Genomic DNA, 14,697 nt, shown 5'->3' with positions numbered 1-14,697 from the left:
TTACCACACAGCCATTATTATTATTATTATTATCACCATCATCATCGTTGTTGTTGTTGTTGTTGTTATTAATGCAGTGAGCTGGCAGAATCGTTAGCACACTGGGCAGAACGCTTAGTGGTATTTTGTCTGTCACTATGTTCTGAGTTCGAATTCCGCCAAGGTCAACTTTGCCTTCCGTCCTTTCGGGGTTGATTAAATAAATACCAGTTGAGTACTGGGGTCAATGTAATCAACTAGCCCCTTCCCCTCAAAATTTTGGTCCTTGAGCCTATAGTGGAAAGGATTATTATTGTTGTTGTTGTTACTGTTTGTTTTTACTTTTTTAGAAGTATCACTGAAGCTTTATTTACATTATTTACATTCAACAGATATTTGTCCTCATCTTGTTTGTTGTTAACACGTTTCGGCTGATATACCCTCCAGCCTTCATAAGGTGTCTTGGGGGAAATTTCTAACCTTGGTTCTCATTCCTAAGGTATTTTTCGATATTATTATTATTATTATTATTATTATTGTTCAGGTCACTGCTTGGAATTGAACTCGGAATCCTGGGGTTAGTAGCCGCACTCTTAACCACTACACCATATGCCCGTGGCATAGTGGTTTAGAGCGCAGGCTACTAACCCCAAGATTCCGAGTTTGATTCCAGGTAGCGACCTGATTAATAATAATAATAATAATAACAACAACATTGAAAAATACCTTAGGAATGAAAAGCCAGGTTTGAAATTTCCCCAAGACACCTGAAGAAGGCTGGAGGGTATATCAGCCGAGACGTTGTGTTAACAAGAAACAAGATGAGGACAAATACCGTCAAATGTAAATAATGTAAATAATGTACATAATTCCTCATCTCTTAAATATAGAACTGTATCACTGAAGTGGTTGTTTATTGTTGTCATTTAGCCCCAAGTCTTCTCTGATCCAGCAACCCTATTTTTATGGGGTAATTCTTAGGGGGGCCTTTCTTCACTTGTTTGTTATAAGTCAACTGCACACACTTATGCGTTCACACTGACTCCCTCCGCAACCGTCCATACACATTCACATCCACACACATATATGCACTTGCACACATCCATAACTTTCATACACACAATTACACAGTCTCTCTCTCTCTCTCTCACTCATACACACTTTCTGTTACACACACACACATACACATACATTCTCTCTCACAGACACACACACACACTCTCACAGACACGCACATACACACTCTCACAGACAGCTACACACACTCACTGTCAAACACACATTCTCTTGCCTCTCTCTCCCTCTCTTTCTCACACACACACACACACACACATTCTCTCTCACAGACACCCACCCACACACTCTCACAGACATGCACATACACACTCTTACAGACAGATACACACTCACTTACTGTCAAACATACATTCTCTTGCCTCTCTCTCTCTCTCTCCTGCTCTTTCTCACACACACACACACACCACACATTCTCTCTCACAGACACACACACACATTCTCACAGACACGCACATACACACTCTCACAGACAGATACACACACTCACTTACTGTCAAACACACATTCTCTTGCCTCTCTCTCTCTCTCCTGCTCTTTCTCTCTTTTTCACACATACACACACACACACACACACATATTCTCTCTCTCTCTCTCTCGCTCTCATCTACTCCCGGAAACACATCTCTCTTCTCTTTATATGTCTCTCTCATACACACACACACAGACATTTACATAACCGTTATAAATGTGTCACTAATTCTTTAACCATATTCTTTGTTTTTAAGGACCAAAGTGTTGAGATTGGACGAGAGAGACAAGAGGAAATTAAATATGTATATTATTCACTAGTGCCTAAAGGGAGTAAGTATTAACTATGCTTATATATAACGGTCTGATACGACACCTGTCATTCACTGGGGGGGGGGGGCTTCATTTCAATCCTTTGATCATTTAGGTTCTTTAGTTCTTTGGGTCTTTCAGTTGTGACCTCTGTTTAGGTCCTTTGGGGGGGGGGGTCTTCCTTTAGGGTTTTGTGATTAGAGCATTTGTTTGGGTCTTTCTGTTTCAGTCTGTTTTAGCCCTTTGTTTTTTTTGGGGGGGGGGGCTTCTTTTAACTCCTATCAACCACCCTGCGTCACATGAACCCGCCCAACAATGCAAGTAGCTCCCAGTACTGTGAAACCATCTGAAACCAGCTGGATCAAACCACTCCTGTGCCTTCATTGTCGTCTTTATCGTTATTTAACATTCAGTTTTCATATGCCTGCATGGGTCTGATGGAATTCATTGGAGCAGATTTTTCTACATCTGGGATACTCTTCCTGTTGCCAACCCTCACCTGTTCCTAAGCACAGTAAGGTTTTCTTGTAAGACAAAGATCCTGTGAGAGGGGAGGGACCATTGGAGGAGATGATCTATTTTATATAATATTTGACCCTAAACTTGCCATTTAATCCCCCCCACTCCGCAAACAGCCTTTACTTCATTATAATTCTTCTCTGTTTTATATTCCAGATGTTCTAAATATGTTTGAATGGCTCAGCTTAGATTGGTTGTCTCGTTGGTTAACTGACCCTATCAAAGCACCGTCCATTAATAACCAGAGTTTTCTCTGTTGTCACAGCAGGTATTCTTTCCTTACCACCTCTTTTTCCCTGTCTGTCTGTCTATATTCTACATATGTGTATATATATGTATATATATGTATGTATATATATGTATGTATATATATGTATATATATATATATATATATATATATATACACACACACATATGAGTTTATTGTTTTTTAAAGCCATATTATATCTTCATAGATAAATACATATTTCTATCTACTTTTTTTACCTTAAAAATAAATATTTAACATAATAAATGGGTTGTAGGAAATAATCCTAATGTTTTAAGTTTATAATTTAGATAATGGAGTTTTTCTATAAGAAAAATTATTATTTTATTTACTTCTTAAAAAAATATTGTTTAACTCTATTTACTTATTTATTTAACTATTATCATTAACCTGAAGATTGACTATAATTTTAGTTCGAATTTATTTCGATTGAATTTAAACTTAATTGTAATTCGAATTTAATTATAGCCATGAAACGTACGTAATGTTTTTACTTATTATATTATATTTATCATTATTTTTATACTTTTTGAAAAAAAATATATATATATTATATTTTATATTAATTATATTTATGTTATTTGTTATTTATGTATTGGTTTATGTCTATCACTGTTTGAGTTGCATAATAGTGTTTTTATCTCTAATTCATATTTTATATATTTATACTGTGTCATTTGATTTAATACTAAATTGAATTTTTCCCTGTAAGTTTGGAGCTATACTCTCTAATAATATTATTATATATGTATATATATATATATATATATATATATATATGTCTATATATATATAGTCAGACGAATCAACCCCGTTATTTATATTGGACGGATATGTGTTCTCACCTTGTTTGCTGTTGTCACAGTGTTTTGGCTGGTGTACTCTCCAGCCTTCATCAGCTGTCCTGGTGGAATTACATCAGCTGAAACATTGTGGTAACAACAAGCAAGGTGAGGACACGTGTCCATCTGGTGTCAATATGTACATAATTCCTCATCTCTAAAATACAGAACAGAATTAACCCCAGTATTTAAATTTTATAAAATTTTTAAAGCTTGGCACTCGTTCTATCAGTCTATTTTGCTGAACTGCTAAGTCGCAGGGATGTAAATACACCAACACCAGTTAGCAAGCAATGGCAGGGGGGCAAACACAGACACAGAAACACGCATATTACAGGGTGGCCCAAAAGTCATGAAGGTGTTAACGATTCATTTATGTTCTGTTTTAAATTTACAGTACCTTAGCACCATTTATAATATCCAAAGACTGAAAGACAATGTATATTGACAGAAATATGATAACAAGAGGGTTAATCACTTATCCCTTCTCTTGCATACTCTCTGTATATTTCAGTTATTTTGTTGACCCTCCTTTATCCTTTCTCTTTCGTCTCTCCTACAGGGTAAACCCTAACAAGGTGTCCAAGTTAAAATTCGTCAGTAGTGAAGGTGTAAGTAAAACTCATTTTATACTTTTTTTTTTTGATAATTGCTTTACCTGAGTTCAAATCCTACTCGAGTCGACTTTGCCTTTTGTCCCTCCAGGTATTGAGGTCAGTGTAATCAACTGGCCTCCTCCCTATCAAATTTCAGACCTTGTACTTAGAAGCAATTAATTCGGGTAACGAATTTGCAGAATATCAGTCAATGTAATAGACATCCCCCTCCCCTCAAAAACTGTGGTCCCTGTGCCAAAATTTGAAATCTAACCCAGTTAGCTGGCAGAATCATTACCATGCAGGCCAAAATGTTTATTGGCATTTCATACATCTTTATGTCCTGGGATCTAATTTTGGCTAAGGTTGAATTTGCCTTTCAGGGTCAGTAAAATAAGAACCAGGGCAATGAGATCGACTTCTCCTTCCACTGCTTGCCATGTGCCAAAATTTGATACCATTATTATATTATTATTATTATTTAGTGGGGCACATGGCCTAGTGCCAGGTAAGTGCCAGGTGGTTGGGTTCTTAATCAGCTAACCTGTATGAAACCATATATTCAGGTGTGTGATATTTTCACAAAGTCATTCTTACAGCAAGTGGGGCCACATGGACCTAATGGTTAGAGCAGCAGACTCATGGTCAAGAGATCACAGGTTCGAATCTCAGACCAGGCGATGTGTGTGTGTTTATAAGCGAAACACCTAAGCTCCATACGGCTCCGGCAGAAGGTAATGGCAAACTTCTGCTGACTCTTTTGCCACAACTTTCTCTCACTCTTTCCTCCTGCATTTTGCAGCTCACCTGCGACAGACCAGCGTCCTGTCCAGGTGGGGAATCTACACACCAAGGAAACCAAGAAACTGGCGCTGTGAGCCAGGCATGGCTTGAGATGGAACAAACAATTATTATTATTATTATTATTGAGTGAGAGAGCAGTGCATGCCATTAAAGTGACACTGGGGTAAAATATACGGAGTCCATTATACCCATCATGACTACCCATCTGATAAGGGCACACTAGGAACATGCATCACAACCATATGTGCGTGACATGGTGATCTCATTTCAAGATAAACAGCACGTGACCTTGCAGGTGGGGCCCAGTTAGAATTTTCTTCTGGTCGAGTAACCCATCCCACTCAAAAGGTTCCTGAATAAGGGTTGTTTAAGGATGTTGAACGAAACACCCATATTTCCAGAGGCGAATTATTCAAACCCCAAAGAATCCCTCTCAACACATGGCTATGATGCTCCCCCACTACTTCTGCTCATCATCAGAGAGAAGCACATATCGTCAGCCACTAAGGGACATGCTCAACTGGTTAAGGTCAAGCAACTGACAAGCAAATCTGTGGTATTGAGCAGAATATTTGCTGTAGCCCATCTTTTATACCAAGACGAAACAATGTACATGATAACACTTCCAATCAGTTAAGATCAGAAGCCACGAGAGCTACTGCCTGGTACTGCATCAGGGCATTTGTTGTTGTGGTTGTTGTTGTTGTTTTGTTATTCTTATTCTTCTTATTATTAGACATTCTTCTTCTTCTTCTTCTTCTTCTTCTTCTTCTTCTCTTCTTTTCTTCTTCTTCTTCTTCTTCTTCTTTTCTCTTCTTCTTCTTCTCTTATCTTCTTCTTCTTCTTCTCCTTCTTCTCTTCTCTTCTTCTTCTTTTCTTTTCTTCTTCTTCTTCTTCTTTTCTCTTCTTCTTCTTCCTTCTCTCTCTTCTTATGATATTATTATTATTATTATTATTATTATTATTCAGGTCACTGCTCGGAATTGAACTCGGAATCTTGGGGTTAAGAGCGCAGGCTACTAACCCCGAGATTCCGTGTTCGATTCCAGGTAGTGACCTAAATAATATAAATAAAAATACTTAGGAATGAAAAAGCCAGGTTCGAGATTTCCCCAAGACACCTGAAGAAGGCTGGAGGGTATATCAGCCGAAACGTTGTGTTAACAACAAACCAGATGGGGACAAATATCCGTCAAATGTAAATACCCATGTACTTGTACATGACAAACAAAATAAATAATAATCATAATAGTAATAATAATAATAATAATAATGTAATAAATAAAATGTCAAATATTTTGGTGAGTGACTTTTGGTCCACCCTGTCTTCTGTAATTAAGGTGATGGATTGTTGTTGCTCTGGTGGTGGTGGTGGCAGCTGATGATGGTTATTGTTCAGTAAATTATAATGATTTTTGTCTCTCCATGCAGGCTGCTGCTTTGTTTGCTAAATTCATGGGTGGCCCCCGGTTACTAGGGTAAGTGAAATTTTGTATTTCTTATCCTCTATAACAGAGGTCCTAACCATTTTTTTCTTTTTTATGGCATCACAGATCAGTTTCATGCAAGACAATTTTCTCACAGACCAAGGAACTGTACACATAACAAAATACAAAAACATGCATATTTTAATTTCTGGCAAGGGCAACAGTATTTCATTTTGTAACCATGGTATGCAGCAACTGCGAAGACATATAGCTCAGTGGTTAAAGCGTTGGGCTCACAATCACGAGGTAGTGAGTTCAATTCCCCGACCAGTTTGTGTGTTGTGTTCTTGAGCTAGACACTTTATTCATACAGTTCTATATTTAAGAGATGAGGAATTATGTACATTATTTACATTCAACGAATATTTGTCCTCATCTTGTTTGTTGCTAACACAATGTTCCAGCTGAATACCTTAGGAATGAGAACCGAGGTTCGAAATTTTCCCAAGACACCTGAAGAAGGCTGGAGGGTATATCAGCTGAAACGTTGTGTTAACAACAAACAAGATGAGGACAAATATCCATCGAATGTAAATAATTTACTTTATTTCATGTTGCTCCAGTTCACTCAGCTGTAGAAATGCCGAGCTGTATCAGCTTTTACCTTTGCCTTGAATAACATCGCTGGCATGGAGAGGTGGGGTTGGTATGCATGGGCAACTGTTGGTCTTTCATAAACAACCTTGCCTCGGAGGGGAACTTTCTGGATGCAGTTCCATGGTCATTCATGACCGAAGGGGGTCTTTATCCTTTTAATATGCCACTAACCCTCCATCAAGCATTTGCCATATTCTGAACGCTTTACTTCCCTGGACATGGACACATTGAAACTCCGACGTCTGGCAGCCGACTTGGCAGACACCCATAAAATTATTAACCATCTTACAAACAATAACTCTGAGCACCTTTTCAAACTCCACCCGTCTAACACCCGTGGGCATATTTACAAAGTCAGAAAACAGCACAGCTCCCATGACTTTAGGAAATATTTTTTCACGCTGAGAGTTGCTGAAGCATGGAACAAACTGCCGGCATCAGTTGTTAGTTGTCGGAGCACTGCATCCTTCAAAACTTCCATGCTTTCTGAGATTCGCCAACACTACACCTGATTTTCTTCCCTCCATACACACACAAGCATGTATCTGACTCATACATTGTTTACTTTCCAGACATTTGTACATTATTGCATATGCTTTATATGCACTTTCTGACAAGTTGTGGTGCACCTGAGTATTGTATACAATAATTTCATTATTATTATTATTATAACAATATTGGTTTATTAAATCATTACTGAGTTGTACTGTATGTTAGGATTTGCTATAGAGATGACCTTTAGAATGAATGAAGTGCATAATATATAACTTTGCAATTATTTCCTGCAACATTCTAATCACATGTCCATAGAACCAGAGTTGTGACCTTTGAACATAGACAAGTATCGATTTGACCTGGGGACACTCCTGAGATATACAAAAAGATACAAAAAGACCAAATAATCATGGTTGATCTGGAGACCCTCGACAACAACAACAGCAATTATTATAATGTAGATAATACCTGATGCCTGTCATAAATCTTAATGCAATAATGCGTTTATTTTTACCCTACACATGTAAGCGAAAGCAGGGTATTGTAATCACTTCTCTTTGTCTGTGTGTTTGCAAAATTACTGGAAAATGGCTGAATGGATTTCCACCAAATTTAGCAGAAATACTCATTGGGCGAGTGGCTCGGAATGATCAAAATTTGGTTTGATTATTTTCAAGCATACATAAATACACATGTAGATATGTGACTCCGTGTGTGTACAGCGGTGGATTTGAGAGTTTCATTTATTTACAAGTTAATTTCTTAATTTCACCGGAATACAAATACCTGTAATGGTGATACTTTAAAAAAAAAAATCTGATGTTTTTGGGGTTTTTTCCATTCATTATGTTCTGGCTAATTAACTTTGCTACTGCAGGGAGGAGAGTCTGTGTATGGTATGTGTACAGAAACAGTGTCATGTGATGAGGATGAAACAGAAGATGGAGAAAGACATGAAATATATCACCAACATTATGAAATATAATCATGACACGTAAGTAATGCGTGACTATATGTACATGCATGTGTGTGTGTGTGTATAAGTGCCTGTATGTGTCTCCATGTGTTTGTGTACGTATGTGCCTTGTGTGTGTGTTTGTAGTTGTCTCCATGTGTGTCTGTGTGCATGCGTGTGTGCATCCCTGCCTGCCTGTAGTTGTTTCCATGTATGTGTACTTGTGTTTGTGTGTGTCTGTGTATATATGTGTCTGAGTCTCTGTGTTTGTGCATATGTGCTTGTATGAGTATATGTATCAGTGTGTGTGTGTTTGTGCCTGCCTGTAGGTGTTCCTGTATGCATTGCCATGTGTTTATGTATGTGTAATTGTATGTCTCCGTGTGTTTGTAAGTATCTGTGTGTGTGTGTGTCTATGTATATGGCTGCACATTTAGTAAGAGCTTTCAAGTATGTTACTGACATTATAAATGTAAGACCACGTCTTGGAAGTAAGTGTGTGTGTGTCTATGTGTATGAACAGTCTCTGTAGTACCTATGTATCTTAGTAATAATGTGTGTGTGTATTTTGTGTTTTGATGGAAAGTAGGAATGATATTCAGACCTTTTAGCTGAGCTGTGAACCCTAGTATCAAGTCCCTTTTTGGGGTCTCTCTTCAGGAACCTCTCCTTAAAAAGCTCTCTCAGAAGTCCTTTCTGTCTATCAATCATACACTTTGGTATGCTCATTTTTATTAACCAACCCCTTCCTTGTACCTTCTCCAATCTCATCATTGTTCCTCTTAGTTATCTTTGGTCCCTCACTTGGCTATAATCCTTCCACTCGTCCCTGATCCCTTCTTCAACTCATCTCCGAACCCTGTCATCTCACTACCTCTTTCCAAGTCACTGTTTCTTTCACTCATTCTTCTCCCTCTCTCTTCTTGTTACTCGTCTCTATACAAAAACACACACATTTTACTCCCTTCTCTCTTTTAATATATATATATATATATATATACAAGATAAGGGCAGAAGAAAAATTCTAATGCCAGATACACCGAAACAAAAAAATTGTCGATAACCATTAAATTTATGCGTCTCGAAAAAATTCGTTATTAGCGTATTGGTCCAATTTCGGGGTTAATTCACAAGAAATTTTCCCCTCTTCAGCGGCACATACGCGAGATATAAATGAAATACTTATTCATACCCACGGAAGAATGGGTATGAATAAGTATTTCATTTATATCTCGCGTATGTGCCGCTGAAGAGGTGAAATTTCTTGTGAATTAACCCCGAAATTGGACCAATACGGTAATAACGAATTTTTTAGAGATTTCTATCGTTTGTTTCGAGACACATAAATTAATGGTTATCGACAATTTTTTGTTTCGGCGTATCTGGCATTAGATTTTTCTTCTGCCCTTATATTGTAAATTATGTATAATTTTACCTTTAAAGGCATTTTTTGATATGCTGGCCATTGATAAAATTTTTTTCCCGAAAAAATTTATCCTATATCAATTATATATATATATATATATACTTATATACTGATGTTAATTGATTGATATCAATTTCTACCCTCAGTATTTTATGTGTATATATATATATATATATATATATATATATATATATATATATATATATATATATATGTATATATATATATACATATATATATATATATATGTATATATATTATACATATATATATATATCCCTACACATTTTGTTTTGGTTCTCAATCTTTTCTGGTGAAGAGCATAGGCTTGAAGCGTCAAAGACATTTCCATTCTTCCTGAGCATCAAACTGATACACCTACTTATTGTTCCTTCACCTGTTTTTGTTTTTTTGTTTTCTGTAAATTTGAACTACACACTTCCTATATTCTCACTATCTTCCCTGTTTCACTACACTCTCTCCCTACCACCCCACTACATTCTCATTCTGCACTCTCTGCCCAAATTCCTCCTCCTCCACACATGCTCTCTCTCTCTCTCTCTCACTCTCTCATCCTCTCTCTCCTTTCAGTGCCGAATGTTACTGGGTCGGTAAGTCCTCATTCCGAAGATGGAGAAAGCTGATGGCAGAGAAACTGGAAGAGGTCAAAAGATACAACACAGCCGCTACTGCTGCTACTGAGAACAACGATGGTGGAGGTGGCGGTGGCGGGGACGAAGAGGATGACAATGACGACGACGATGAAGATGACAATAGCTCGAAAGGAGGTATCTTGTTGCATCATCTTTTATTGTAACCCTTTGCTTCTCACTACACACATTTTGCTTCTTTCTTCTTTTTCAACTCCGGAGTGGTTGGCGTTTGGAAGGGCATCCAGCTGTAGAAACTCTGCCAGATCAAGATTGGAGCCTGGGGCAGCCATCTGGTTCGCCAGCCCTCAGTCAAATTGTCCAACCCATGCTAGCATGGAAAGCGGACGTTAAACGATGATGATGATGATGATGCCAACCTTCCGGTGCTGATACAAACTTCCTGTTTTAACCCCATTACCATTCATCATCATCATTTAATGTCTGTTTGCCATGTTGGTATGGATTCGATGGTTTGACCAGAGCTTGCAAGCTCAAGAGCTGCACCAGGCTCCAATCTTAGCGGTATTTCGTCTGTCTTTAGATTCTGAGTTCAAATTCCGCCAAGGTCGACTTTGCCTTTCATCCTTTCGGGGGTCGATAAATTAAGTACCAGTTTTGCACTGGGGTCAGTGTAATCGACTTAATCCCTTTGTCTGTCCTTGTTTGTCCCCTCTATGTTTAGCCCCTTGTGGGTAATAAAGAAATAATATATTATCCCTCTCCTCTCTCTTTCTCTCCCTTCTCTGTTCTCTGTCTCTCTTCTCTCTCTCCTCACTCCTCTCTCTCTTTCTCCCCAATTGTCCTATGTTATCTTTATCTTCCTCACCATCTTACATTGTCACTTTTTCTTTGTTTCTCTCTCTCTCCTCACTCTCCTCTCTCTCTCTCTCCTCACTTTTCCCTCTCTCCTCTCTCTCTCTCCAATTGTCCTATGCTATCTTTATCTTCCTCACTGTCTTACATTGTCTCTTTCTCTCTATTAGGTGGTGACTGTCCGTCTGACAATTCAAATAAATGGTCTGAAGAAACAGGTTTCAACAATGACCTTCTCTGCATCCCACACAGTAAGTAACCGTAGTTGTTGTTGTTGTTGTTAATGCTGTTTTAGATTGTCAAAATTAGGTGTCTTTTATTCTTTTTGTAACCTTTGTATGTGCTCTGCCAAATAAGCATTATTGGAAGAAGGATTGTATTGACTAAAGACTCCTGAAGACATTAACCCTTTCATTACTGTATTTATTTTGAGATGCTCTGTGTTTCTTTCAATTACTTTAAATATAACAAGGAATTTAGTAAAATAACTTAGTTATCATTCAGCTAGTGTTAGGAACATAAATTGTGACTAAGGTTTGGTGGAAGATTTTAATTTAAAACTTATGAAAACAAGACATGTTACCACAGAGCCAGAGCTGGTTTTGGCCGGGTTAGTAACAAAAGGGTTAAGAATGTCTATCAAGTATGTCTTTTCCTCTCATTTGTAAATTCAAGTGTGTATGTGTAAATATATATGTGTGTATTTGTGTCAAGTTATAATAAAAACAATCTAACATTCCACTGAAGAATTAGTCAATATGGTTTTGTAGAAGGGCGGTGAGCTGGCAGAATCGTTAGCTGAGCGGTATTTCGTCTGCTGTTATGTTCCGAGTTCAAATTCCGTTGAGGTCAACTTTGCCCTTCGTCCTTTCAGGGTTGATTAAATAAGTACCAGTTATGCACTGGGGGCTCGATGTAATTGACTTAATCCCTTTTGTCTGTCCTTGTTTGTCCCCTCTGTGTTTAGCCCCCTGTGGACAATAAAGAAATAAATATGGTTTGAGCAAGACATGAAAATATACGAAATTTTTACATTTTGGCGTTTTTGCTGAGATTTTTCTTGAGAATACATTCTTCATGGTAATGGTGATTTGACGTCTATGTTTAGCATATAGGGTTTCCACTTTAGTGGTCATTCCTCTTAATTTTGTATGTAACACAATTTTTAATCTTCGGATTTTTAAAAATTTCTACCCTTATTTAATTTTATATATATATATATACATATACATATATATACATATACATATATATCCGAAGTCAGGACGCCATGATAGATCGTTAGCTCCTACACACATTTTTTTCTCTCCTTGTTTTTTTCTGTGTATCTTTCTGTCGAAGAGCGTAGGCTCGAAATGTAAAAGACTTGTTCTATTTCTATTCCTGAGCGCCATACTAATACATTTGTTTGTTTGTACTCCACCTGCCTTCGTCTTTTGTTTATTTTCATAAACCTTCCTGTTATATATATATATATATAAAGTGTGTTTGTATTATCTTATTAACCAAATTCCAGGAGCTCTTAATCCCGAAGTTAACTGTCGCCGTCTGGTTCCACGAGATGTCTGGGAAATTCTCCGTTCCTATTTTCCAAAGTGTCCTGAATTCCAGCGAGATGTTGCTGTATGTGCCAAATGTGTGGTAAGAGCTTAAGTTTACATTTTTCTTCAAAGAACAGTTAACATAGAATCTATGTCAATTAAGTTAATTAGTTATTTTTTTTTTTTTTGGCTCAAAAAGCAAAAAGCAAGGCCATGTAGGGGGACATGGAGTTATGTACAGGGCGGGTGTTCATGCAAAGAGTTCAGGCCATTTCTGGTCAAGAGAGACTTTGAACTGAGCGGTCGTCAGCATCTTCACTATCTCATCTGGCAGCTTATTCCACGGATCCACAACCCAGATGGAGAAAGCCCCTCTCCTTCGATTGAGATGAAATCGTCGCAGATAGAGCTTTTCGGAGTGACCTCGCAGCCGTTGTTAGGATTCCTGACTGGCTATCACGCTCATAGCCCATGTTTAATTCTTGGGATTTTTATCCCAGCAGTAAGATATGGTTTAAGGGAAATTTTGTTATTCCTTGTAATGATAATCATGATATTGTCATTATAGTTGGTGATGATGATGATATAGTTGATGATGATGATGTATTTCAGCTCCAAAGTCAAGTGGAACAACAGAATATAGACCAAAAGAAAGAATGGGCTCTGCAACAGAAGGCTGCCCTTCCCGATCTTTACCATGACAGAAACAGACCGAATGTGCGAAACATTAAAAGCCATGTCCATGTTGTTGGTGTAAACTTTGTCGAAGAATGGCGCCGGGCTGTGAAGTAAGTACTGTTACTATTAGTGTGGTGGTCAAGGTGGCGAGCTGGCAGAATCATCAGCATGCCAGGCAAGATTCTTATTTCTTTATTGCCCCACAGGGGTCAAACAAGGACAGACAAAGGGATTAATTACATCGACCTCAGTGTGTAACTGGTACTTAATTTATTGACCCCCCCGAAAGGATGAAAGGCTAAGTCGACCTTGGTGGAATTTGAACTCAGAACACAAAAACAGGACGAAATACCGCTAAGCATTTCGCCTGGCATGCTAACGTTTCTTATTTCTTTATTGCCCACAAGGGGCTAAACATGGAGGGGACAAACAAGGACAGACAAAGGGATTACGTCGATTACATCAACCCCAGTGCGTAACTAGTACTTAATTTATCGACCCTGAAAGGATGAAAGGCAAAGTCGATCTTGGCGGAATTTGAACTAAGAATGTAAAGTCAGGCGAAATACCGCTAAGCATTTCGCCCAGCGTGCTAACGTTTCTGCCAGCTCGCCACCTTATAATCTCCTTAAATCTCACCGTCAGGCAAGATTCTTAGCAGCATTTTGTCCGTCGTTATGTTCTGAGCTCAAATTCAGTCAAGGTTGGATTTTGTCTTTCATCTTTTGGGGTCAGTAAAAAAAGTACCTGTTGAGTACTGTGGGGGGGTCGATATAATCAATTTACCCCTCCTCCAAAATTGCTGGCCTTGTGCCAAAATCTGAAACCATTTATTACGGTGGGGATTTCTTTATCTCTTTACTGTCAAATGTAATGCTTATTTATTCTCATTGCTTTGAATTAATTGTGCTAGCTTCAAGTTTGTGACGATTTTCAGCATCCAGTGTTTTAAATCTAGGTTTTGTCCCCGTTAACAGGGGTGGCCAGATCTACCTCAATGCCATAGTAAGCACCCTCACACCAGCTCACCATCTTGCCCAGATTTGGACATCCTCCCTCCTCACACCAACCCTCCCAATCTCCTCCTCCACCTGTCCCCTCCACATTTTTCCTCAGTCTACCTTTCGCAGTCCATTTACCTCAAACTCAAGCACCCTCCTCACAACATGCTCCTCATCTCTCCTCA

General features: G+C 38.2%; 1 protein-coding gene across 1 annotated transcript in view; it reads left to right on the top strand.

The window, feature by feature from the left end:
- Positions 1–14,697, top strand: part of LOC115224469 (ubiquitin carboxyl-terminal hydrolase 48-like) — a 52,612-nt gene that overhangs the window by 29,212 nt on the left and 8,703 nt on the right. The window contains exons 15-23 of the mRNA XM_029795379.2: positions 1,782–1,857; positions 2,512–2,623; positions 4,029–4,077; positions 6,298–6,344; positions 8,323–8,439; positions 10,418–10,614; positions 11,463–11,543; positions 12,809–12,933; positions 13,446–13,621. Of these exons, the coding sequence (XP_029651239.1) occupies positions 1,782–1,857; positions 2,512–2,623; positions 4,029–4,077; positions 6,298–6,344; positions 8,323–8,439; positions 10,418–10,614; positions 11,463–11,543; positions 12,809–12,933; positions 13,446–13,621 (980 nt within the window). The remainder of the gene's footprint in view (positions 1–1,781; positions 1,858–2,511; positions 2,624–4,028; positions 4,078–6,297; positions 6,345–8,322; positions 8,440–10,417; positions 10,615–11,462; positions 11,544–12,808; positions 12,934–13,445; positions 13,622–14,697) is intronic.

Source organism: Octopus sinensis, linkage group LG25 (assembly GCF_006345805.1).
Source record: "Octopus sinensis linkage group LG25, ASM634580v1, whole genome shotgun sequence".
Classification (NCBI taxonomy): domain Eukaryota; kingdom Metazoa; phylum Mollusca; class Cephalopoda; order Octopoda; family Octopodidae; genus Octopus; species Octopus sinensis.
The sequence above is the reverse complement of the archived record's forward strand: the minus strand, read 5'-3'. Positions and strand labels throughout refer to the sequence as shown.